Here is a 27,461-nt window from a genome sequence, read left to right on the forward strand (position 1 = left end):
CACTGTCTTTTATTTCTTTGCTGTTTGAGTAGCTCCTGCTGGACACAGGAACAGCTTTTCCCAGCACAGCAGCTCTGCTGCTCAGAGGGGAGGATCTGGAGGCAGCATGTGCATTTTGCTGTGCATTCAGCCTTATTTTAAGACAGCCAAATAAACAAGCAAATGCCAGTTCTCTTTAAGCAATGTACATTACCAGTCTTTGCTATGAACAACTTCCCACTAATGTGATAGAGATCTGCCTTCCCTCTTTCCCAGCCAAGATGACAGGACTTGCACCTTCACTTGCTATATATAGATTTAAATTAGAAGTATTAACTGAGCCTTTACAAACACTGGCCAAAGGAACAAATAAAATTTGAGGCCCCTGGTGGCCTTTGGTGACAAAAGGGGTTGTATTGATGACATTAAATATGACTGGTTTATGTTTCCATTTGTAGAGGTCATTAATCTCCCTCTTCTCCCAAATGAGGAAGATAAGCCTTTTTCTGAAGGAGCAGCTGGTTACTCTCCTCTGTAGTCTTTTGTTCCCAAGAACTTTATTCTGTCCATATTTTCCTTTGTTCTATGGGTTATATTTTCATGTATTTAACTGGTTATTTCAAGTCTGCTTATGGGAAAGGCAGCTTTAAAACCATTTATTCTTCCAATTAATTTTTGTTTCCAAAAGACATATCACATGAATAAAACAGGCAGGTTAGCAGCAGGTAGGAAATGTTTGCATTTAGTTTTTATTTGCTATCAGACTGCATCTGCTCCCCTTTTCAGAGTTAAGCAAGATGCCTAGCACTAGTAAGAAAACCAATAACAACAAAAAACTCCTCTCTTGTTTGCTCTGCCCATTAGAGGGGTTGTATTCCTCAGCCCCACCTAGGCCAGCCATGACCAGTTCAGACCCCTGCAGGCTTTGCTGACCACACAGCACAGTTCACCACCATGACACAGCAAACAAATAAATCCAGCTGTTTCCACCCTGCATCTTCTCATACTCTAAAAATACCACTGTAAGGTTTTGAATTTAAAGCACACTCACTGTTCTCTGCTGGCCTTGATCACATGTGTTATACCTATGATACAATTAAACCATCATGTTAAGGAGGTTCTCCTAAACACAAAGCTAAAATGCCCCCTTTATTTCAAAATCACTATAAATAACGTAATATTTTCTGAAATTCATTGTGCTCAAAACTAAGGATTCATTCTAGATGTATGTTAAGGTTTATGATTCACCCCATTATAGCTAGTACAGAGCCTTTTAAAGGAAGAAGACAATGTTCAGAACTAAAACCTCCTTCCTTTATCACTCCTGCTTTTGTAAGAGCCAGCATTTACACTTAGCTAAAGGGCAAGAGCATCATTGCTGCTGCAGTTAAGTGCTCCCTGGGCCCATTTATCTCCAGCTAATAATCCAATTTGCCTGGATGTACTTGACTCCAATAGGAGTGCAATTCACAGAGCAACTGCAGAAGGTAGTTCTTAAGGGACTCATCATATTACATGGAGACAGGCATTTTAAATAGAGAACATATTCTGCCAGAGTGAGGCACACTCATGCTTCAGTGACATGGCAGTACCATGGCTTGCCTTATTTCACAGCTCCCACTTAAAAAGCCAGTAGCACAAAAAACTGTTTATTCATTCATGGATTCATTTTACAGAATGTAGAGGCTGTAAACAGTAATTTTGCTTTTGATTCTCATCCTACACTAAGTATAAAGAAAGAAAGTGAAAAAGACAAAAGCAATAAAGAAAAAAAAAAGAAAAATAGACAATTACTATAAAAGCATCACTCTCTTTTTTCTACTTTGATTCAATGTGTTACAGGTGTCTCACATCCAGAAAACACAGAAATATACCAAAACAATCACTTTCACATAATACTTCTCTTCATATTATTTCTTGAAAGGTTATGGAAAAGCTTGACTTATTAATGCATAACCCTCCCCACCACCACCACCACAAAAAAAAAAAAAAAAATCATCTCTGCTCTAGTCATTGTATTTGACAACTCATAATCCAGCTCACATTGTGGCAATGCTTCTGGGGGAAGGATTTACATAATTAAACATATCACAGTAGAAAAAGAAGGTCTCTACTTTTAAGCAAGACCTCAAGAACCAAGTAAATATCTTACAAAACACAGTATGATTTTACTGGATCTCATTTTCTGGCCTGAGCAGAGATATTTTTTAATTGCAGTAATGATAGGAATGATGGATTTGTCTTTACAAACAAGCTGTGGATCTGCTGGTAGATAAAACTAGCCCTGAGAGATAAAACAAACAGTGGGATGGATTCCACTGATTGATGAATGGAAAAAAAGATATTTACCTTTACAAACAAACTGTAGGTTTAATGTTAAATTGGATATTGGAAGATGAAAGAAACAATGGGGAAAAACCATGAATCCCATAAGAACTAAAGATTAAAAGAGAGGGTTATACGTCAGGCATTCCTGGATGTCTGTGCCTCTCAAGTATCTCAGCCAAGGGGAAAAAAAAAAAAAAAAAAAAAAAAAAAAAGAGAGAGAAATGCAGCCAGGAAATTCGGATAAAAAGGAGCTGCATCCTCCAAAAATCTGAAAGATGCTAGGGGAATGCTCCATGGTCTCTCCCTTTATTTGAACAAAGTAAAGGGACTCCTCTGTCTCCTTTTTGGGCATAAACCTCTGGTGTTTGTGGCTTAATTTTCCTGACACCTAGAGCAAAATTCACCACAAAGTTTACTGCAGTTTACCCACAAGGCTGGGAGTTGTTTAGCCCAGCTTCTCTCTCCTCAGGCAAAGCCTGAACCTTTCACTGCAGTTCCTTCCTGCACTCCAGCTACCAAATTCACCTGGCTACAGTTCAAATTCTTGCTTTTCAGTAGCAAAACCTTCTTCAGCTGCTACTTGTGGGGGAACCCAGCTGCAGCTCATCTTCACAGAATCATCCAATCAATTAGGTTGGGAAAGGCCCTAATATTGAGAAATTTAATCAACTCTGACCATTATCCTTATTCCAAAATGCACTTCTGAGGTAGGGGAATCTAAGAAATTATGCTTTGGTTTAACCTCACTGTCAGAGCTGTTGTAGCAGATCCAGGAAAAAGATCTTTTTAAGAATGGCAGGAGATGATGAACATTCCTGGCACACACACAGTCCTTGATCTCCCACTTGAACCTTCCAAACCTGAATTATTGATTTTTCCTCCTTGAATCAAGAGGTTTTTCTATTCTCTTGGAAAACTGATGTTGCCATGTATCCCAGTACTTTAACTCCACACCTGATTTCATGTGACTTTTCCTGAAGATGAGGAAGGGGATTTGTCCCCATTTACCAAGAACCACACCAACAAAAACCACATCCAGTGCTCAGCAGCCCTGGGAGTGCTGGGGCATATCCATGGGTACAAGTATTCCACCAGCACATTGGAGAACCCGGTCAAAACAATGCTTGGGCTGAGTGCTGGAAGGAGCTGGAAGCAGCAGAGTTACCCTCACATTTACATTATGTGTGGGAGCTAATACAAAGGAACTTAGAATGGAGTGTTGACTCATAATGACACTAATGCAAAACCTGCTCCTAAAAACAAACCCTGTTCATTTTTCCTGGCCTTTCTGTGTCTTGACAAGAAGTGAGAGAAACAGAGCATTTAGTTGATTCTTGTGCAAACATAAAAGCTTTCATCCACCTCACATCTTTGCTGACAAGATGACAATGCATGCCCTTTCTTAAAATTCAGTTTGGAAGTACTCAGCAGAGATTTTTACTTTTCATGTATTTTTCATATACGTGTCATTTTGTACTGTTAATACACAGTTAAATAGTTTCTAGTATTTTTCCTGCCCTTTCTCTCACATTTTAGAACAATAAGCTAACCCTTTCTAACACATTCCTGAAATTCTGTTTAGTCTTATTTCCAAGAAGAGGAATTCTAACAAGGACACTTGCACTAGAAGGCACAACAAGAAAAAGGGCAAAGAAACAACAACTCCAAGGTGCAGACCCCAGGGGCAGGTTGCTGGGTTAACTGGTGCCTTATTGGATGTATCTGCTAGATCTACTAAAAAATTTGTAGTAAATCAATGGTACGTGTGGGCAGAGCCATATTTGTGTATCTGAAAGCTTTCATTCAAGATCTGATTTTTATATTAGCATATTTTACTCTTAATACAGTTTGGAAAGTTTTTGCCTTTGATTGTAGGCAACAGCAGTGACCAGCCCATCTCAGACACGTGCTGCTTCCAGCCCCCAAAGCCACATGCTGCCTCTCCCCTCGCCAGCAAGCTGGGCACTGCACATCTCAGGAAGGCAGAACTCCCTCCTGAGCTTCTGGACATCATTCTGAGCCTAGACATAAACATTGAAGCTGCCACATGGTCTGCAGAGCACTGACTCACTGGAGCATGGATTTACTGCTGCCCACTAACAGAGTAACATTTCTACCTAAGCGAGCCCTTTAACAGAAATTTCATTAGGGAGAAAGGTCGCCTCTCTAATTTCCCCTATAAATCAAATAGTGCCACAGACAAATCTATTTCTACATCTGAGGAATGGCATTATAACTTCACTTTAATGTCAAAGCAACACACACTGTGTGGAAGTACAAACAGTGCAGGTGAAAGCAGAATTTCCTTCCATCCAAGGCAGTGATTTTCACTCTGTGGTAACAGTTAATATTTTTTTGTTCCACTCTTACCATTTTATCTCATGGATTTTTACTGCTAAGCCTTAGTGTTTTTATTTTGGAGATTCTTGTGAGCTAAAAAACCTCAGCAAAGTTAAAATAGATCTATTGATTTGTTAGGGAGGGGAGTAGTGGCTGCCTCTGAGTGCTTTCCTACTAGTGGCTTGTGCTGTCTTTCGTCTGCCCTTTCTGCAGGATGGCAAGAGAAGAGGAAAATAGTATTTCCTGTCAAGGGCATACTGTGCACAAAACTCATGCTGACAAAATTGTCTGTTACTGTCTGTTTGGTGACAGCCTTAAATTTAGCATGTTGCAGATTGTTTTCTTCAGTAGCTCATGCACGCATTAAAATTATCAGCGTTTATGTTTCTCTTAAAGTTTACAGAAGACAAGATAGCTGTAGGAAGGTCTTTGTACACAGGCTTATCTGCAGCCTTGGTAACCCCTCACTCCCTTGCTCAGGACCTACCATGGCAATCACAGAACAGGCCTAGAGTAAATGACTGAATTTCTTTCCCCTAAAGATGCTCACTTCCCTTCTCAACATATTTAAAGCTTATTTCTAGTTAGAAGTCATTACTATATCAGTGGTTCTATTAATATCTGAGCTGTTCAAAGCATTGTTACTCTTTCAGAGGAATGGAAGTAGCCAACCCCAACAATGCAGCCAAATGCAATCAATTACAGATGTAGAAATGAAACTTTTATGTCCTGAGCCATTATCCTTGCTTTTTGGGGACTGTGTTTTGGCCTAAGTCAGTGAAACAAGACAGCTTGGTCTGAATGCATTGTGGCCTGTGAACAACCTACAGAGACAGCTCCCAGGTGAAAGGGACAGGGCTGCTGCTGCCCATTGCTGCAAGGAGCACCTTCCTTCTCCTCTCATGCCTGCTGAGTGTGGGAGAGGCTGTTCAGCACAGGCATCTTAGAAAGTGATGCTGCAGGCTGTTTACTGGAGAGAAAAGCCTCTTCATGCTGTTCACCCTCATTAGTTTTTGGTTTAAACACATCTTGCTACATTAGCCTGACAGTCTCAAGCTCCAGCTTCATTGAACTGGCTGAACTTAATACTGACTTTCTGTTCTTTGTATTTTCTTTCTGGACTTCTTACACATGGAGATAGACTTGCATGCCATGCTGATGTATGCAGTTCTTCCTCCCTCACACAGCTGTTAAGCATCCTTTCAGAAGGCCATTGGATGCCAACTTAATGTTAAAAAGAAGTTACTTAATAATTGTTCATAATGAGGTCACGATCTCAAAACATCTAGATAAATGTAATTTACTTGTCTACAAGTATGGCAAACAAGCTCAAGGATGAAAATGTTTAAAGTATTTCTGGTCCAGCCTGTTCTGATGGGGCTTTCTCTAGTACAGCTGTTGAAGGGGGAGGATATTATGATATTTAAATCACTTCATCACAAAAATATTCTATTCTATTCTATTCTATTCTATTCTATTCTATTCTATTCTATTCTATTCTATTCTATTCTATTCTATTCTATTCTATTCTATTCTATTCTATTCTATTCTATTCTATTCTATTCTATTCTATTCTATTCTATTCTATTCTATTCCTAGGACAGCTCATCAAGCTAGAACCAGGCTTCAAACAGGATTATAGGCAGCGTGTGGGGAATCTAGTCTTAGCTCATCCTTGCTGTCAAACTGAGTCCAAAGCCTTCAGTGAGATGCTGTTCATCTGCAGGGAAAACCCTCCCCTAAGCATCAGAGAGCTGGAGAGGAAACACATAAACCCCTCCTCCCAAACACACACTCTATCCCTCAGCATTCAGAGCTCCTCATGTCTTTATTCTAATGCATATCAAGGCTTTCAACTAATAGCCATGCAGAAGGTGGTCACATAAATGAATCAGCCCTCTGGGAGACCTGCATAGGGGCTTTTGATGCAGCAGGAGCAAATTTACAATAACTTATTGCTAATAGAAGAGAAGTGATATGTTTTTTGCTAACTTGGTTGCAACTGACATGGTACTATATTAATTTACTTCTTAGCTTAGGATATTGGTAAACTTAGCAGTAAGGCTATTTTAATAGAAGAATATTAGTAGACCAGAGCATATTAGCATTTCATTAACAATAACACTAATATTGCTATATGTGTCCTAAGGGGATATGAAAGGATAAAGCTAACTCCCAGAATATAGGATACTTTGCAGCATTGACTGCCAGATATTAAAAGCTACATTGGTTTGATGGATTAAGGTAATGAAAAAATATGTTATGATCTTGAAGATGGGTTGCCAAAAATAAGTTCTTGGAGAATCAGCATTTTTGACCATTGTTCCCACACCAACCAGTATTGTGTCTGGAGCTACATGGTAGAGATTTTCTTTCCCAGAACACTCAGCTGTTTTTCCCTAATACAATTGGTTAATTTTCGTGGTTTTATTTATTTTTTTTTTATATATGCAAGACCACAATATTTTCTATAACTTCAATGCAGCTGTTAGCATCAGAAGTAAAGAAAGCAATATACCCTGGTAATTTAAATGTCATGTAGCTCTTAAAAAATGGTGTTTTCAGAGAGGACATATGAATGAAAAATGGAAAGAAAATTCTGCAGCCAGAGAGGGGAGGCCAAGGTCACCAAATTCAGGATGGATCCTGCAGGCTGTGTCCCCTGTCAGGGTGGTGTGGGGCAAAGAGTCAGCTGGGATCTCTCAGACCTCTTACCTACCTGCAAGGCAGTTCTTCCAGCTCCTCCCATCCAGCCATTTCACCTGCTGTGGCTGTGACTTTGTAGTTTCTATTAGACGAAGGTGGTTGCTGTTCACATTCACCAAGGTGGAATTTCAGGTGTCTTGCCATCAGCCCAGATTTCTTTAATCAGCTTATTTGTCTTAAGTAAAAAAACCTGCTAGTGTCTTCATGCTACAACTAATGTAGGGGGAAGTTATGTACTGTACTTTGAGCTACTGCCCTACCCCAGATGAAATGTGAGCTCCCCTACCTGAGATGCACCATCTGGAGTTATCACCTGCTCCTCTGCTGAGCTAATTCACCTAAGTACAGAAGAATAGCCCAGAACTGGTAGTAAACACAAACCAGTGTGACAGTAGGACAGTAGGAATTTTTGAAGCCACATGAACCTTGTGTGGCTGCCCTAGGGCCACTTAGTAAACCCCAAGCTGTCAGCACGTGTCTCTGGGTTCAAAGCCAGACAGAAATCACCCCATCTATGTATGGCACTCAGAGAGCTGTCAGAACAGATTAATCTGCATTTGTTGCCTGCCTGGATATTATATTTTCAAGCCTTCTTGGAAGCCAGTCACAAATAAAAAAGGAAAAAAAACCCCAAAGAACCCATAGAATTCAATTATCATGTTTCTCTTTCCTCTTGCTTGTGGGGAGTAAGTATATGGCTTTGTGAGAGAAAGCCTAGAGATGTCAATAGGAAGGAAACCCTGCAGAGAAAACAGTGTATGTTACTCAGAGAATGTTCTGGTAACCTTTGGTGGCCAGGTGACTGTGTCAGCCACTTCTATTCACACCCCAGCAAACTGTCTCCAAATGAACCACTAGCCACACTTACAGCCCTTCATAGATGAGCTTAAGAGATTATTTGAATTTCAACTGTGGGTGTTTTTCAGGTCAGAAGCATTCTGGTACTGTTGTTCTATTTCTTGCTTTTAAAGCACAGCTTGTTTTGTGCTTTGCTTGGTGTAGTACCAGCTGTCACAAGATGAAGCCTCTGTCTGACAGACTGTTCATTCACAGTGGAGAATTCCCTAACTTTGGAGACTCACCTGCTGCTGGGTGTCCTGAGTCTGGCTGGATGCTGTGCTTTGGACTGGGGGCTAAACAATTTGATCACTCATCAGTAGTGGCTACTGCTAAACTGCCTGCACAGTGCCAAGGCCTTTTCTCTTTCTCACACAGCTGGGAATGGGCGGGAAGAGATGCACAGCTGGGACAGCTGACCCCACCTGCCCAAAATATTGTGTCATGGTCAGCAGCAAGAGCTCAGGGAAGAGGAGGAAGGGAATAACTGTGGTGACAAGTAACCATCATGCGTGCTGAGGTCATGTTTTCCAGGGAGTGGCTAAATGTCTATCTGCTAATGGGAAATAGTGAATTAATGCTTATTTTCTTTTGTTTTTGCACACAGATTTTGCTTTCCCTATAAAACTGATTTTAGCTTCATGCACAAGTTTTTGGGCTGCAGATGACCCAGCACACTAGGTCAAGAAAAATCTGAGCTAAATTGGCTGTGACTACATGAATCAGACTCAGTAGATAATAAATCTCTTCTTCTTTTTAGGAAAATACTTTGGGCGTGCCTTCAGACAAACACTAAATTGAACATGTAATATAGGCTGTAAACACTATAGCAGAGAGTAACTCTGGGTCAGAGATAAGAGAGATTGACCAATGAAAATATTTAACTTATCTGCACTGTACCATGTGGTTGTTGGTTTTGGCTTTTACCTCCTTTAAATAACGAGTCTTTGAGGTGTCTTTAATTTGTCTTTATTCTTCAGTCAAACAATATCATCACTGAATTGAAGAACGAGGTTACTGGTTGAAATACAAGTGCAGTGTGAGACAAATATGGAAGATAACACTTTGCAAATAAATTAATACAGAATAATTGTCTTTGCATAGTTCAGAAGTGAAAAGTAGGAGGCAGCAGTGCGCACGTGCTGTGAACTGACACACACCACCACAAAAACCCAAGTTCCTGGGCAAACTCTTGCAGCTGCAAAGAAAACAAACCAAACCAAAAAGATCCCAAACCTTAGAGAGCACTAACTATTAAAAACCAGGCAGAAAAGGAACTAATAAGCATTTTTTTTTTAATTTTTTTTTTCTTTGCTTAACAGACCATGCTGCAGAAAGAGTGTTTTCTTCACAGACAGAGATGCTTTAGATAATCTGCCTTGGCATCCCATAGCCTGTCATACCCGACTGTGATGCTCCTTTGTTGCTGCCCATCTGAAGGCCAATTACATTCTGTCCCTGCCGAAGCTGCTCTTCTGAAAACCCTCGTCGATTCTGCTGTGCTTTCCTGGCCAGAGACACAGAAAAACAAAATCAACATACATACAAACCATCATTCTGTGTCATGAAATCACACAGGGATTGTGATCATGAAAATCAGTCTGAAATTGGCTCATATCACTCGTAATGCAATAAGTCATTTGCACCATCCCATGTGCTGGACAATACTGGCTGGGCTAGTTGCTTTCCTGCAGAGAGAAGTAATGCTCTAGTCAAATCAACAACATTTTAGACTTGCACTGTCCCAGAACCCCAAGGGACTTTCCCAGAACCTGTGATAGGAAAACTATCTGTGCAGTGTTATATATAAAACACAAAAGAGGGTTAATTTGCTCTTAATATAGCTCTTAACAGCTGTAGTCCATGGGATCTGATCCATGAGACACTTACCTGTGCTGTACTGTAAGTTAAAACCCATCTAGAGCAACAGTAAAAACTGCTATCATTTAACTCAATGGAGTAAATAAAAGCTGAGTGTACCCAGAGCAGCAATGGGTCAGAGAAGGGACTTGCTCATGTTTTCAGAGGGGACATTGGCTGTCTGCAGGATAGAACTTTTTTTGCTTTGTTGCCATTTCCAGATCTCTCACCTCCTAAGCAATAGATTTTGCCCTTTGCACCTGTGTCTTAGCTGTACGACAGTCCTTTATCTTCTGTCAAAACATACTGACCACTTTTGTTCAGTGTCCCTGGTCTCAAAAGCCCTGTGGATCAATGAACCTTTGTTGGAGCATAAAAGGAACCTTTTTCTCCTTGAAAATAGCACTGAAGGCCAAAGTGGCAGCTAAGAAGGATGAAAGTTTGCACTTTGCTGTCTTGCAAGAAACTGTTCATCTTGGATTCCTCTTTCATTTCTACTTGGAAGGGAAAACAAGTGATTTTCAACAGAGAAGGATCAGTCTGCTGCTGTCAAATGAGCCATATGAATCGGCAGAGCCCCAGACTGAAGGAAGTTTCCATCCCCCAGACCCTGCTCCCATGTGGGTAGAATCTCTTTCCCTGCTGTATCTGTTTGTCCTGTGATCAGGTTACAGGTTACTCTGCAATATGGCATCGAGTTACAGACCCCCTTTTCTTCCCCACACCTCCTCTAGATGAGAATACTAGATTAGGTACCTGCTGTGATTGAAAACCATCAACATGATCCTCTCTGTCAGGGTCAGATCCTGCACTGTGCTGAGAACCCTGGCTCAAGTCCAGAAAAGCATTTAAACTCTCTGCTAGGCTCAGGGTGTTCAGGACATTGCAGGAAATGAGCACACGTCCATGTGAAAGCCCAGCAAAGCAGAATGGGGAGAAAGAACCACAGGACACCAGGACTGACCAGTCATTTTCCAGGAGTCCTCAAGTGGTGAAGTTTAGACTATAGATCCCTCAGCTCTTGCCAGAAAGCTCGCTGTTTGGAGAGCCTCTCAGAACTGCAGTGCCTGAGAAAGCAGGCTCCTCTCAGCACTGCTTAATTTCTTTTCCAGAAGACTTACACAGGCAGCAAACTACTGCCAGGATCTCCACGAGAGGATGTTTTTAGAACAACTCCTATTACCTAATTGAATCTCAGGTTCACTGTGCCTGCCTCTGTTTTAATTAAAAAAACAAGAAAGCATTCTACTGTTCTTCTTATTCCTAGAATTTTTTGCTGTGTTGATGACTACTTCCACAGAAACTCGAAAAGTAATTAAACAGGGGAAAAAAGAGAATTGCAAAGAAAAAAAAAAGGATAGACTAAAGGATAGCCTGGATATGCTAATAAAAGTTGATTGTATACATAGCTTGGATCATATAGATTTTTACTATCATAAGCCCCACATTTAGTATGTGATAGTCTTACAGATAACCTGTACAAGATTTGTTTATAGGTGGGTGGAAATGGCCTTAACTGAGACTAAGGAAAGAAGTGAAGGCAAATCTATTCACCCACCACATCTCATGCTTTATCAAGTTCTGTTTGGCCTGTCTGGCATCACTCTTACCTAAAACCAGATGTGTCAAATTTTTGTGCCAACTTTACACCAGTGCTTGTGTTTGCCAAGGCCCAGGATAACAAACAGCTATGGATCCCTGAACCTTGCTAGGGCATGCAGGTAAGGGGCATCAGTCTGATGCACTGGGCATGTGAGACACTGGCAATGCAAAGTTAAATGGCTTAGCTCAAGAGTGGCATTATCCTAATCACTGCAGATCTCTGCATGGATACCCTTGTGCTGTTTGACATTGCTCTCTCAATTGAACTTAAGGAGATTAAGAGTCAGCCTGGAAGCCCTGAATTATGAGTAACACTGGGTGGCAGTGAGGAGGTTTGGTCTGCCCAAAGGGAAGCTCAGAAAACAACTCTTGACTGGCAACATGCTGTAACACCAGCTTTCCTTAAGGCAGCAGCTATAACATGATATTTCACAGGGACTGCAATAGATAGGGGCTGGCTATCCAAGCAGCATGGGCTGGACAGACAGCCAGAAGAGAAGGGAGGTGATCACATCTTCATCCATGCCAACAAAAACTGTTCCCACCCACAATTAAAAGTCCAGATGAAAATTAATTTTTCCATGTGGGACTTTGTTTTAGTTACACAAAACAAATAAGTATGTCTGGGTCATAGTGATTTCATGTCTGGTTTATATTACAGAATGCAACTGGATTTGAAATCAATTTTAAACCTAATTATATTCCATAAATACAAATCTATTTGTGCTGTATATTAAGATAATGTAATCTGATTTCATAAAAACAATGCATAGGAGCTTGCATTTATTCACCTAAAATTCAAATCTCAGATGCAGTTTAACAAGCTCAGGATTTAAGACAAAGTGAAGTTTGTTTTTTTTTTGCTGAGCCTCACCTAGACATCAGAAAATTCAAGTAAAGAGAATTCAAGCAGTCAGCACTCTATGCTAACCTGCCTGTGACATTTCTGTGTAAGAGATACTCTTGGATGGCAGAAACTCATGTCAATAATATGCCTTTGGGGCAGGAGAGTAACTGTGGGAGGATTTCCTTTTCTTCCTGTTCCTGCTTTACAGCCTCCCTAGCCAAAACAAATGGAATTTCAGAACAAATAAACAGCTTTGCCAAGACAGAGAATTCTTCACAGGTACATGGTGCTCCCCAAGAAAGAAGAAGCCTAGGAAGTGAAATCATTTTTGGTTTGATGAAAAAAGTAGAGACTTCATGCCTCCTCTATGCTCAGTGAAGGGGTCACTACTGGGGGGTTCACAGACATCCTTAACAGCCTTGTCTTCATTGGTCTTTGTGACTGTGAGAGACCACACCTGATAACAAATGTGCACTTTCCCTGCTTCCCTTCTCTAGCCTCCAGAGAGAAAAACCTATTACAAGGAAACTTGGGAAATAGTCTCCCCTCCCTTTCCCAATAAATTTCCTTAAAGCCTAAAGGCAGATGCTATTGCCAGCTTCCCAGGGAAGGCAGCTCTGGGCAGCTGAGCTCTGGCCTTTACCTGTGGAACCAGGAGGGATCTCCTTTGTAGCAGCCATCATCCTTGGTGACTGCCAAGCTGCCCAAAGCCATTAAGGTTCTCTGCACTGCTGCCATGTCCTTCCCTAGAAAGCCAGACAGTGGAATTAACATAGGAAATCCTTGCACAACAAAGAGCTTGAAAAACACACTGGAAAACAGTTTTATCCTGTATTAACTGACTCCCTCAGGTCACTGAGGATGTGCATTAATAGAATTATAAATGCTATCTTACCATTACTGAAAGTACTGACATGCAAGTGCTGACATGCAAGAGCTTATTCAAAGTCAACAAAGGGATGGAGTTAAAGCAAACCTTATTTTTTCAGACATTTCTAGGTTTCCAGGCCTTTAATATTTTAATGCCTTTCTTCTTACCATTTTAAGTCTATAAATCCCTTTGACAAAATTGTCTCCTGAGGAGAGATTACTTTGGTATACAAATAGTGGCAATATACTCAGTAAAATATGACTGAAGGGGAATAGTGTGTTATATAACAGTGCTGTGTTTCAGTTTATTCAGAATAAGTTTGATCCTTGTGCTAATAGAGCTCACAGCAGTGCAGATAAATTCTATTAGTCCTTCCCAAATTAACCATCGAAGCACCTCCCTAAACATTCCTATTTACTCTGATGCTATTCAGTTTCATACCTTTAATTTCTCCATTTGGTCCACTATTTTTCCACACTCTCCATGTACTATCTTACTTCATTCCTCATTTCAAAAAGTCAGGACTTGTCTCATCTTTGGCCAAGTAAAAGTTACATAACTCATTACCCAATCCAGATATGCTACCTTTTGGAATACTTTCTAGCAAAAATAAGTTGCAGGTATTTCCAATTGTGTGAGGTGGCAAGTTATTGGAAATCTGGCTTTTCTTCTCCCTTATGAAGTCCTTCCATAAGCATTTCTATTGCTCCCCACCCCTCTTTCATTCCAGTTCTTCCTCTTTCCTAAAGAAAGATCTGATTCTGGTTCTTCACGTGTGAAAACAAGCAATTCAGAAAAAAGGAGACACCAGAGACAGGATGATAACAGGATTCAGAAATACCTCCAGTGGACCAACATTAATGAACATCACTGTAGATGAGGTGGAGTGTAGAGGGAAGGGAGCAGTGCACACTCTGTTTATGTAGTGCATCACCCTGATTACAGGCAGATGCAGTCCAGGGCTCTGTAACACAGTGGCTGAAGTGAGGACAGCACACTAAAGCTGAAAAAAATCTATCAGCTTCCAACTGTACCTGTCATACAGACTACTAAGGTTTATAAAAATCCTGTCTGCAGGGGACCATTTGCTCAGAAAAGAAATTGTCAGCCCTCCAGAACGGATGTATTTTACATCCTGTATTTTACATTTTACTGCATTTAAGGCAAAGAGCATCAGACAGGGTCCCTGCTCCTGCAGAGCCAACATTCCCCAGGCTCCCATCCCCAGGAGGAGCATGAGCAGGAGCCCCAGAGCTGCCTGGAGCAGCAGATGTACCATATGCTGTAACAGATGCCACATACAGCGTCCTTGGGATGCCTCCCATACAACAGGAGTGCAGAGACTGCCTGGGATGAAAGGAGATGAGGAGAAGGATTTAAAAGTGAATCAGCTGAATAATGACGGCAAGCAAAGGAAAAAAAAAGTGAAAGGAACAAAAGGCAGGCAGTGAAATATGATGATGAGCCTTGCAGAGCCATCTGGCAGCCCCCCCACGCTCTGTGCTCTGCTCTGCTTTATTTGTCAGGGACGAGGGGGAGATGCTGCAGGGGGAAACTGAGTGAGTGGGAGCTGAATGACACGTGACAAAACAAAGAGCAGAGGCTCCTAGCTGTATGTCAGGAGTGCTGTGGTCTCGTGTCACTTGTGCTTTTCCAGCATAGGATACAAAGGGCTGGATGGTCAGCATTAATTTAAAAAAAAAAAAAAAGAACAAAAAAAGAACGACAGGGAAAAAATTTAAATTTCCAGTGCAGTCACCTGACAGAAGGGATCATAGACCTTCCCTAGAGCTGGGCTTGACTCTGGTATTGCAGCAAATTGTAGTCATGCCTTCCCTCAGCTCCAGTACTTGTTTATTGACAGCCATATGGGCCGCCCACCTGGCCCACAGCTTCAGCCTCTCTGCAGGGACCCACACTGATGACACTCCTGCATCTGTGTCCTCTGCAGTGTGCTGTGAATAGCAGAGCCTTGTGCAGGAACTTGGCACTGTTCTCAAGGAGATAGGGGTCTCTGCTCACTTCTTGTGCTAAGCCTTTCTCTTCAGGGGAAGCCTATCTGGAAGGACCTTCTCTCTAGGTCCAGAAAGGAGAAGGTTCAAACACAAAGATGGAGAACTGCTCTGCACAGTACTCCTGACATGCTGTTTTGTAAATGTTGAACAAATACCCAGTGGTGCAGCTGCCTCTTGCCTGCCTGGAAATATATCAAGGAGGGATCTGTAAACTTGTCTTGGGTGTGGATCAGGAAAAGCTGCTCAGCACAGTAAGAAGGGACCAAAAGAGAGGTGATACTTCCCCTGAATCAAGAGGCCACAGAGATGAAAAAAAATGCAACAGATGGACTGAGTGAGTTTGTAACAGCCAACAGCAGATTATATCCTAAAACATTTTCATTAATCATTGCTGATAATTTCAAAGCAAAAGCTCACAGAAAACAATTAGTGCCAGGGGAAAGCTGTTTGTCAGTCACACACTTTTCTTCCCCTATAAACATACACTGACATCTCTCTTTCTAAAGAGATTATGGTGTGAAGTGCAGGAGTGCTACAATTATGAAACAGTGAAAAAGAGACTGTCCTTTCTGCCCAGCTAATGCACCCCTGTTCAGAGAATTGAGCCCTGAAGCAGCACAGATGCCAGAGGTCACAGTTATGGCGAGACACAAAGAGCTCTCACTGCTGTGGAGACATACTGTTTCATCCCAGCACTGAAATGAGCAGCAGGAAGGATGGAAAAGGGAGTGGGAAAGTGAGGAGTCACAGATTAGCTTTGGGAAGTCTTAAAATAACAGTGAAGAAAATCCTTGTATGTCTTCCCCCTAGGTTTGCATGTTGTGTTTTGACTTCCTGTCCTCTAGAAGTTACTATCTTTTCATCTTATATCTGCTGAGAAAAGTGATGAGTGAAAGAAAATTAGGAGACAGCCTCTAGCATTAAGAGCATTTTGTCTTCAAAGCAAGTCCTTTTCTTCATAAGGTTCAATGTACCCTATTTTCAGATGCATGGTGGGAAGCCATCATGAGTTGCAAAAGACTGCAAAGAACAACATCTGAAATGAGTAATTATCATGCCTTACAAGATAGATGGGGCTTCTATCTCAACAGCCTGCTAGGCTGAGGGGTGGGAAGGTGCTACTTCAGGGAAGTGAAAATCCCTTCATTTAAGTCATGTAAAGATAGATTGCATAAACCACTAAAGACTGAACTGGAATAAACAATCCTGCCCTTGTGCCAAAGGTATGGATTTGTCCAGCAAATCTGGCACTCAGACATTTACAGATCCCAGTAACTCCAGCTGTCTGTATGTCCTTTCCCTCTAACCCATTCATGAAGAGCTCTCTGGTCCTTCATTTCTCCAGCTGTCCTTCAGAGGAGTGATCTCTTCCACATATATCCCACTGCCTGTGAAAACACACCCCACTATTTTCTCTCAATGTGTACTCCTACACAAACTCTGCTGGCCAGCTTTCTCAGTGGATTGTTTTCCTCTTTCCACTGTTTGATTCTCATTTTTGACCCTTTCATGTGTGCCTTTCACTGCTCTGCAGCTGTCTTTGCTCTGAGTGCTCAGCCAAAGCATTGCATCACCTTTTCCAGGGGGATGCAGGATCCACAGCCTGTTTGGTTGGAGCACCAGGATGGGGTGTGACAACACAGAAATGGGCAAAACCAGCCCCATGAATGCACAAATGACTCAGCTCTTCAGCAACTAGAAACAAGCAGTTTCCATTTTGAGCATGGGATGGAGACAGATTTCACCTGTCTCACTCTAAAACCACAGGAGCACCCTGAGTTTTTTTGCTGTTGCCATAGTGACCTCTCCTAAAATATTGTCTCCTTGGAGAAGCTCAGCTAACACGGCATTAAGCAGTGAGTTTTGTTTCTCACTAGTCATAAATGAACCCTCATAAGCTTCACAGAGGTATATATGCTCCTGGGAATGCATCTCTTAGCTCCAATTTAAGCTTTGCTTACATTTTGAAGATTGCAATAAAATTTTGTAATCAGAAAATCAGGGTTTCCCATGTTTTTACTAGGAGCTATTTACTTTTAAATAATTAGCAGAGAGAGCAGTTGTTTTATTAGGTCTGTGAATTTCTATCAGAATAATGGGGTTTTGGATAACACATGAGCTTGGGAAGGTTCTGTTACGCCCTCAGGGCAATATAAATCCCTCAGAGGAAATAATGCAGCACTGGAAGGACATGGTAATGAGGTAAGGCAAACAGAAACAAAAGATAATTACATTAGAGAATATGCCTAGACAAAATGCACATCAAAGCAAAGTAAAATGAAGACTGTAAACTGACTTTCAGTGTATTTTTACCTTCCCATAAATCCACTGTCTGGAAAATATCTGTTGTTCTTACTCCGTAGATTTCAGCAGCTTTTAAGAACTGAGAAATTTGTTCCATCTGCTTGAAAGCCATTTTTGATTCAGAGATCTTTGCAATAGGCTCACTTCCCTTTGGATACAAACTGTTTATTAACTTGCATAACAGCTGAGAGATAAAGACAGAAACAAAATTAGAAAGCAGGCACCAAACTAGATGGCAATTTCTGCACATGAAATGATGCTGCATAATGTTTTTGACCTGGCCAGCTTCTGCCAGGGACATAATTTCTTCAGTGAAAAACAAAAGAAGTCAATTGATAATAATCAAAGTATATTAGAAAAGCATTAAAGCTTTCATTAACTGAGGCAAAAAACCTAAACATACAAATCCTAATCTGCTACAAACGACAAAGCAATCACTGGTAGTGGTTATATAACAACTGACAGAGAAGAAGCCTCATGCCCAAGCCAAAAAATAAGCAATGTCAATTGAAATGTTGTTAAAGTCACTTTGGCAGAGATTCAATGATTAGCATAGTCTTACAGCCACTGCAAACAGCAGCATCTGCCTGTTGTTCAAAAACCAATGGATTTCAATGTTTTACATACAAAATCATTCCCAAGAAGACAGTTATGACACAATCTTTCAAATTTGCTATATCTCTTTGCCTTTCCTTGTCAACACTGATTATTTCTTTAAGATAAAAGTATACTTATCAGTTAAAAAAAATCTCATTTAACTGCATGAGAAAAAATTGCTGAAGGAATGAGTCATGCTTATATATAAAACATGCATGACTCATAAGAATCATAAATATTGTACTGATCTCAGAGCACTAGTAGAATAATTTATCTTCTAAGATTAAGACTCTTGGTCAAAAGGAAATAACTCTGATGCTAAGATGTATATTTTTGCACTGACCAAGAGCTCTGACCAATTTATCTAAATGAAGACAGAACACAGGGGCACTGTGCATATAAAAACACAGAAGAATGCAATTGGACAAAGCACTTACCGTTCCATCCATCAGCCAGGTCTGGAAATGTTGCCTTCCAGGAGGAGGGTGCTCTATCTGCTCTCCACACTGTACAATTATCCAGTTCACCAGTCGAGACTCTAATTCTGGGTCATATTTCTGTTCAATCTTTTCCTGAACTTCTCGGCTTAAGCCATAGCTTGGTCCTCTGTTAGCCATCTCTGGAAACAAGGGAGAACTTAGTGGGCAGAGTCCCAGTCTACACCTCTGAAGTACGCACAGGAAAATTAAAGGATAAAAGAGTGAGCAGCCTGCCCCAAATGTTAAACAGTTGAACAGATGTTCATCAACACTGAAAGTAACTGTATGGCACTGGGTTATAGCTCCACAGAACAGGGGAGGGATCAATGAGGGAATATCCTTTTCCAAAAGCACAAATCAGCTACAACATCTTTTTGAAAAGGAAGGAAAAACCAGCAGTCCCCCCTGCCCAACCACAAAAACAGAAGAAAAGCAAGATTTAAAACACAGTGGGTTTTAAAGAGAGACTTCTGCTATGTTTACAGAGAATACAATAGGGTTGTCAGATCAACGTTACAGCTGCCTGCAAATCCAAAAGCACTTTAAAATTGCCTACCTAATACTTGCTAATAAGAAGAAGGTTGTGCATGGGAGCTTAAGCAATCCGATTAAAGATGCAGTCAGTGTCTTCCTGAGCAGAGATGCAAGGATGGATACCCAGAGATCAGCACGCTGAAAAGCCAAGATGAATTTAGGAGCCGAAGGCTGCCACAATGCCCTGCTCCTGCTGCAGCATGGTGGTTTGAAGAGCAGTGTATTGATTTGATTTTCCTCACATATGAGGAGGGTCAGAGCAGGGGCGTTGCTAAGAGCCATTAAAGAGACCTGCCTCCTCAGTCACAGCCCGGGGATCCTGCTTGTCTCGCCCATCTGTGCTCTGTTTTCAAGCATTTTTCCTCAGCCTTGCGCTGCTCACCCCACTGGCTCAGATTTACTCCACCTAGTCTGCATCAACCCAAACTGCACCAAGCATCCTGGTGACAGGCAGAAACACAAACAGGCACTCTGTAAAATGAAGGTGACAGAAATCACCACATATCTAGTTTATTTTTAATCATAAGCCAGAAGCAAACCTTTTTTCTCCCTGTTCTGCATCTTGATAACAGGGCTGAGTGTGACAAATAACTTCTCCACTTCCCCGTTCAAATACTGATAAAAAGTTTGAACAAGGGGACAACAGAATGAAAAGTGAAGGAAGAGAAGTAGAATATTATCATCACCCTCTCATCACTATGTATTAGGCTATCAAATAGTAGATTGGCATCCTGAAAAACAAAACACTGAAACCAAGGGGAAACCACTGAAAACTAGCAAACCTACTATAAAGCACAAGGATTTTACTTTCTGCTGCTAGGAATCAGCTAACCTCCAGGGGTAGGAAGGGAGCTATGCCCATGTACAGTTGTTTAAATTATGATTATACCACTCATACAACATGGAAGGCGAGAGAAGAGTTAAGATGAGACTTTTCTTGTGGTCTGATTTAATCCTATATTAAATAAAACCACCTTGCTTCTTTCTGAGTTACACAAGACTTTGTCCAATATCATTGATTCATGCTGCATTATCCAGACTGGTACGAAACAGTTTCCTTTTGGCAAAAAAAAGAGAAGTCCTTCTGCTGTATTTGGAAAGGTAGAAAAAAGGGAGGAAAGCAATACAGTTCCTTTTATATCTGTTTCATAATGGGCTCTTCAGCCATTACTTTCTCATTTTAAGATTCTGAATTCTCAGACTGAGACTGCTTCTGATGCTGCTGGGCTTGAACAGACTCAAGAGATGAAAAATTTAATAGATGACCTAATTCATTGTTGTCCTCCACAGGCATTTCATTTAGTGCTTTCTCCTCTCTAGACTGGTAGTTTTAAACCCCTGTGAAGCAGTTGATTACATAACTCAGAGCATGCTACGTGACAGGGCCACCACTTGAGCACTTTCCATCTCAGTGAGCACAGGGCTGAAGGCACAGCAGGAGCCAAGGCTGCCAGCCCAGCCTAGAGACCAGAGAAGGAACAGGCTGCAGCTGCAGCAGGAGAGGCAGAATATGAATCTGACATCCTTTCCCTTCAAGCAGCTCTTCAAGGCTGGGCTTCACACTCTTTGGCCAGTCCCACAACCAATAAGCTTTATTTTGCACTTTTTGTGCTCTTCTGTTTAGAATGAAGCTACCTAAGGTGCCTGGATGTTTCTGGTCACACCAAGGGGACTCAGTGCTCACTGGCAACAAGATTTCACTAAACTCACCCACCTTTGCATCAGCCTCTGACTCTGTTTCCTAACTTGGGGGCAGGCATGAGTAATTTAACTCTCCTAATTCACAGCAGAGGTTTCTCCCTTCACAGATGCTGGCTATGCAACCTGTTCTCAAGGGACTGCTCGACACTGGGAAAGCTGAAAAGCTTGTCCATCAATATCAATTTTTAATAAGGCTTTGAAAAACTGGGAAACTGCAGAGGATTGGAAAAATGCCAGCTGCCCACCAACATTTTCCAAAGTGCTGCTAAACAAAAAATAAACCTGCTTTCTGTGCCATCAATCCTGGGGAAAACAATGGAATAATTATTTTTTTTAAAGTGATAATGTTGATGCAATTTACTAAATGCTCTGTAATGTATTAGAGCTGGCTACTCTGTGACATGTTGATTAGGGAACTAAACCAATTCTGAAACAACATGACACATTAGAGAGATTAAAGCTGGCTAACTAGCAGATCCTGTAATATGACTGCAACTGAAAAAATCATTAATGATGGTCATATTTTGTTCAGTTTGGACAAGAATATGTTCCCAGGCCTGAACTATTTCATGTTTTAGAAGTCACATAAAACCCCACAGGCTCCTAAGAAGATCCTGGCTCATGTGAGCAAGCAAAAAGGATAAAGAAATCTCCTTGAAAGCAGACAAAAAGTGTCTTATTGCAGCCAAAGTCCAGCCAAAGTACTTTTAAGAAGGCAGCACTCTGTCCTATGACAAAACATATGTAAAAGAAAAAGCAGAGGATAATGAAGATGTTGGGTAAGACAGTGTGATTGAAGGGCTTGGCTGAATAAAATGTGGGAGGTGCACCAACAATAATGGGAAGGAATATCATATCCAGTTCCGATGATTACTCTTCATAAAAAGGAGTGGAAAAGTAAAGTAAATTTAAAATTATTCCAGTAACTGGAGGATTGCTTTTACAGTAATCACATGAGAAAATTACCTGTTTACCTCACCAAAACAAAAAAAAAGTTAAGAAATGGAAAGCACATGCACCTGCAAGTTAAAGAAAAACTGAAGAAATTCAAGTTCCTTACGTCAGACACAGGCAGATTAAAGCCTGATGGTTAGAAATGGGATGTGGAAGAAAGGGGCAGTTTTACAGCACCAAGGTACTACCATTAGAACACTTCACCTACTGCTGCTAATGGATTTTGTCCTCTTATTTTCTTGGCAACACAAGACTAGAATTTATGACTAAAAATCTATGACTAGGGCTGAAGCTTGAGCAATTGAAATAGCATTTCATGCCTGTAAGCACCATGACTCACCTTATGCTCCCAGATAATCACAATATTATCCTATAAATCTAAAAAATCTTTGCAAACCTATAAACAAGTGCTGCTAAAAATAACAACAAAACTGACATTAACTAGCTCACTACCCACGTATAGATCCAGGGTAACTCAACAGCTTTCAGTGTCTTCCAACTAGAACACAGAAGGAAAAGTAAAACCTATCCTGCCACAGAGCAATCATTAACCTTTGTCAGATTCACTGTTTGGCAATTCATTCCTTAGAAAGAGTCTGGTATTTCAGCTATCCCAAGCACAATCTTACTAAATATGGTGTGTTGAATCCCCATCTCACAAAGTTATCCAGCAATAACTGTGAGGTCCAGGCTCAATTTCCTACCATGTAGGTCATGGTACAATAATGGACCTTTCATTATTAAGTTAAAAAGACCCAAATAACCAAAACAAAAAAAGTTTTCCAAAACTTTAAGTTAACAGCACGCCCCTTCAAATGGAATCATCAGAAGAGCTGCTCAAAGATCCTCCCTGCATCAATGTCTATGTGTGATGTCAGGTTTTCTAGAGTTGCAGAGAGGATTCTCAGGTCCAGTACAAGCTCAGTTCAAGTACAGGGCCTTTTTCTGGGAGCTTCAAGGCAGGAAAGTGCTCTACAGAGCCTTGGTTTTATACATGGCCTTGCTATCTGTTGTAAGATACCTGCAGATGTTCTACACAAGTGAACTAGTCAGACTAGGGGGAAACAGTAATATTGGAATATTGCCCTCTTTTTAACTGTGCAAAATCAGGTAGAAGAGCTATCAGAACCAGAGGACAACATTAATTTTAGAAATTCTAACCTCCCCATTGCTGTGAAATCTACAATCTAGAGGTCCTCGAAGACAGAAAGTGTTAAGCAAGTGTGTTCCACCTGCAAAAAGATTTCTTTGCCAGCTCTGAAGACATTATGCCCCAAGCAAATGCATACTTGTAATATCTCAAATTTGGATTTAAAAGAAAAGTAATTCAGGAAATAAGGCATTGCTATTTGTGTGACAAAAGAGAATGCACCAATACTCCAGTCTGCAGAACAAGGCAGCTCCTAAGGCTGCCATGAACAGGAGTGTTTCTGGAGTTACTTTTACTGGAGTTTTTGTAAAAAACTCATTCTAAGCAGCTTGCTTAGATCAAACCAGAGAGCAAAATTTAGAAACAACCCCACCTCCCACCAAAGGATCAAATCCTCTAACTACATAAATGCTGCTTCTTATGGTTAGGGATTTAACTTTATAGCTCACATTTGCTTTGTAACTGTAGCACCTTATCTCTCAATATATATTTGCCTAGAACAGAAAAATGTTACAGCCTTGGTCATGTAACGTGTAAATCTAAATTACAGGACTTACTGCAGTCTGGTGGTAGACTTGACCTTGTATTTGTCTTTCAAGTCCTGCATATGTATGTTATGTGGTCCAGTGCTTCTATTCCATTATGAGACATAGGCATTCTACACATGATGCAACAATTGCAGCTCACGGGTAGACACATTTTCAGTCTGCTACAGTCTCTAGGTTTGTGTCTGACAAGGAGCTTCAGCTGCAGTGTGTGCAGCCCACTTGCATCACTCCAACCCCCAAGTGTGCTGCTGTCCAGCAGACCTTTGCCACTGACACGAGCACCTGCTTCCACCCCAGCAGCAGCAGTGACCTTCTCATGTTGCCACGTGGGAGGGAAGTGGACAGCATGGTGCAGATCAGAAGACCCAAAAAGAGCACAGCCTTTCACGTGCTAGCCTAGAAACATGTCAGATATGTCTTTTAATTTCAGAACCGAATGACTGGAAGTTTTTGGAGCTGTCATTTGCTTTTCCTTCCAAATATAAATGCAGAGCTGCCTGAAGCTCCTTGCCAGACACAAACCAAGAGACTGTAGCAGATTGAAAATGTGTCTACCTGTGAGCTGCAATCATTGCATCATATGCCTATTTCTCTTTAATGGAAAAGAAGCACTGGACCACATAACATACATATGCAGGACTTGAAAGATAAATACAAGGTCAGGCCTGCAAACAGACTGCAGTAACTCCTATAATTTAGATCTACATATTTCGTGACCAAAGCTGTAGCATTCTTCTGTTCCAGCAAATATATATTGAAGAGAGATGAGGTGCTACAGTCACAAAGCAAATGTGTGCTATAAAAATTGACCAACAAGCAGTAAATCTGTGAGCAGTGCATTTGTGACTTTCATCTCTGTCTCTCTTTCCCAACAGTAAAATCTTCCCTTAGAAAATACCTGTCAGGAGCAAAATGCCATGGACAGGGGCATGAAAACCTCATGCTCAGCAAGCTGGCTGCTATTTAATGTAATGGCTGAGTTCCTCTGCCTTTCCTGTCCCTGATGGGCTTGAGAACAAACCTAGAAGGGTGAGAGTGCACACTGATGTTTGGTATTTCTGTCTGCATTCCTTACACAGCTGGTGAATTTTCACCAAGCCTTGGTGAAATTTTACGTTCATAAACATCTCAATGGATTTGGTCATCAACACAAGTCAGAAAGATTGCTCATCTCAAAGACAGTCCAAACACAGAACTCTCTTCTATTTCCCCACAAGCCTTCAGTATAACAACTTTTCAGCACTTCAAAAAACCTACAAAATTGTTAAAGGGTAAGGTATGTCTCTTTGTACCAGCAAAACTGAGTAGCTTGGAAAACAAGTTCAAATCTCATTATTCCCCAGGACATTATTTTCCTTCCCACTTGTCTGGGTTTTTTCTTGCCACAGAAGAGAAAGAAATTACAAGCACAAACCTAATGTAGAAACTCTTGACCACAGCACTGGTTCAGAAAATGTTGCAACTCTGTATTGCAGCATGACTGGAGCACTGAAGATACTGGAGCAGCTGCAGACAAGTCACCAGCTGAATTCTCCTCTCTAAGCACGTTTTAATTTGATATGAAAAGTATGGTACCATCAATCTTTTAGCCCCATTGAATAACAGCATGTCCTAGAGAGCATGTAACCAAAATTAACATAAAAATGAAACAGCAGGAGGTGGTTCTTCTAAGACCTATCCAGCCAGGCTTTTTTTGTGAACACTGCCTTGTTTGCATTTAGTGTTGATGCAAGAGAAAATAGCTTAGCTAAACTGAAACTACATGAAACATTTAACACCAATTAAGTTAAAAAACCCCCCAAAACCAAAAAACCCAAACCAGATGTGTAATACAAAGCCAAGCAAGAGAAGAGACAAAACAAGTAGAGTATTAAACAAGATTAAAATACATGGATCTAAAACTGTGTAAGTACACCTCAGTATCAGAGTAAGAGCACTTGTTTATTCGAAAACAAGTTGAATAAGCTTTAGAAACTTATTATTTAATGCAAATCAAACTTATTGTTGAGGAAATGTATGTTATATATTCACAAAATATACTTTGCATTTGTAAACAAATCAACAGTCCGTTAAAAAAAAAAAAAAAAAAAAAACAGAACACAATTAATTACAAAAATCGGCATCATGCAGAGGTTTCCAAGTGTGTAATATCTTATTTTAAAACAGTATCTCTACAGAGGACTGAAATACTAGCTTTTATACATGACTAATACTAAAATAATTACTATGTATGCATCTACTGGCAAAGAAAAAAGCAATGCCCCAGGCATTAATGCAGAGGACAAAACAGTACCAGTTTGGAATGACACTGTAATGTGTGAATATCCCATTATTTCAGATTGTCAAAACTTCCTGGTAGGTCAACAGCTGCTCAGAGGTAGGAAGTAAACCTCCCTAGTTATCACTATCCCTTCTTTCAGGCATCCAAACAAACCATGTTGTCAACAGTCACAACTCTGGAAATTTCCAGCATGAGCACAGGAGAAATGTTTATGCTTGCCAAGATAGGTATCAATGGAACTATCACAGCAAAGTCAGAGAAAAAGGTCTGTCTGCACAAGGTCTACCTCAGAGCCAGCTCTACATATTTTAGCAAACCACATTTACAAAAATAAAAAGTGAACACAGAGAGAAGGACACTGGCATTCCCTGAATTTCAAAACACTACCTGGAATACTGTCTTTATGAAGAAATTATCATCTCTGCCATTGCATTTAGGCCATGTAAAAAACTTTGGGTGTACCTGTACTGTAAATGCTACCAGTGATCCCCACTTAGCCAGCAGAGAATGAAAACAGAACTACAGAACAAGTGGCAGCAAAAATCCTTTCCCTAGGATTAAGTTTTCAGTAATGCTGTGCTTTCAGCAACCAATGCTGCAGTTTTGTATTCCCAACAATTGTGCCAACCCTGTTATACTGAATTCTCCTACTTCATGTTATTACAGCAGAATAATGGAGGGGGCAACAACACAAAAGACCAACAGCAAACAAGTAAAAAATCCTCCTGAACACTATTTACACAACTGCACCACTTCACATTTGTTTTCACCTATCTTGCTCTAAGGCATTGCAACAGACACCTCACCTGTAAAATATCAATTATTTAACAAAGGCTAACATGAAGCACAAATACAACGCAACTCTTTCATTAGGAATACACAGCTACAGCTTATGCAGGCACACAAAGCCTTTTCCTTGTATGAAGCATTAAATTGAATGTTTGCAGGTATAACTCCCTATTAAAAAAAAAAAAAGGCTTAAAATTCTTCAGTCACTCCAGTGACTTTAATATGTGTGAAGAAAAAAATACATATATTACAACTAGTAGCTCTTGGCTTTAATTAAAATTAATTACCTTGGAATTACTGCAGTCCAGTTTCAGCCTTTTCTTCCATTATGAGCTAAACCAATCTAAGATGTGACAGAACTGGATTAAAAATACCTATCATGGCTTAGAGCACAAAGTTTTGAAATAGTATTAATTTGGCTGCATCTTTAAAACTTGCAAAATCTGTTTTTAAGGTCCTATCAAGATGCAAGTCATACAAACACACGTAAAGATGATAACTGCTTAACAGTATTAAACGTGAACACAGCTCTAACTCCAGGAATGCAATCTGCATTAACTTTCTCAAAAGTTAAAAACATATTCCAGAGGTTTTAAAGCTAAAGTGAATTGCATAGTGATACAAACAGAACAGTCTATGCCAGAAATACTAGGGAAGATTTAATGAAATGTTCTAATTCCTCAAGCAATTATCCCAACCTAGATTATCCTGAGATGGAGACTATTTAGATGAGCATGTT

At 40.6% G+C, this 27,461-nt stretch overlaps 2 protein-coding genes across 4 annotated transcripts in view; both read right to left on the reverse strand.

The window, feature by feature from the left end:
* Nucleotides 1-2,830, reverse strand: part of TMPRSS7 (transmembrane serine protease 7) — a 41,623-nt gene extending 38,793 nt beyond the window's left edge. For 2 of the 3 annotated variants that reach the window (XM_079318048.1, XM_079318045.1), the window contains exon 1: nt 2,763-2,830. The gene's annotated coding sequence lies outside the window, so the exon portion shown is untranslated. The remainder of the gene's footprint in view (nt 1-2,762) is intronic. The other variant, XM_079318047.1, reaches the window with a different exon arrangement.
* A 6,314-nt stretch (nt 2,831-9,144) lies between these two features.
* On the reverse strand, nt 9,145-19,684 carry TAGLN3 (transgelin 3). The gene is made up of 5 exons (XM_079315736.1): nt 19,322-19,684; nt 18,724-18,905; nt 17,699-17,873; nt 13,143-13,245; nt 9,145-9,697 (listed from the first exon to the last, which is right to left on the reverse strand). Exons 2-5 carry the CDS (start codon nt 18,901-18,903, stop codon nt 9,556-9,558), a joined length of 600 nt encoding a protein of 199 aa, XP_079171862.1. The 5' UTR covers nt 18,904-18,905; nt 19,322-19,684; the 3' UTR covers nt 9,145-9,555.
* Nucleotides 19,685-27,461: the final 7,777 nt, after the last annotated feature.

The sequence above is a fragment of the Erithacus rubecula genome (assembly GCF_903797595.1).
Source record: "Erithacus rubecula genome assembly, chromosome: 1".
Classification (NCBI taxonomy): Eukaryota; Metazoa; Chordata; class Aves; order Passeriformes; family Muscicapidae; genus Erithacus; species Erithacus rubecula.

Coding starts and splice junctions, on each gene's coding strand:
- TAGLN3 (XM_079315736.1), bottom strand. CDS start 18,903: ATGGCTAACAGAGGACCAAGCTATGGCTTAAGCCGAGAAGTTCAGGAA. Junction 13,246..17,698: donor GACAGTGGATTTATGGGAAG/GTAAAAATACAC, acceptor CTGGCTTTCTAG/GGAAGGACATGGCAGCAGTG. Junction 9,698..13,142: donor GATCCCTCCTGGTTCCACAG/GTAAAGGCCAGA, acceptor GTCTCTGGCCAG/GAAAGCACAGCAGAATCGAC.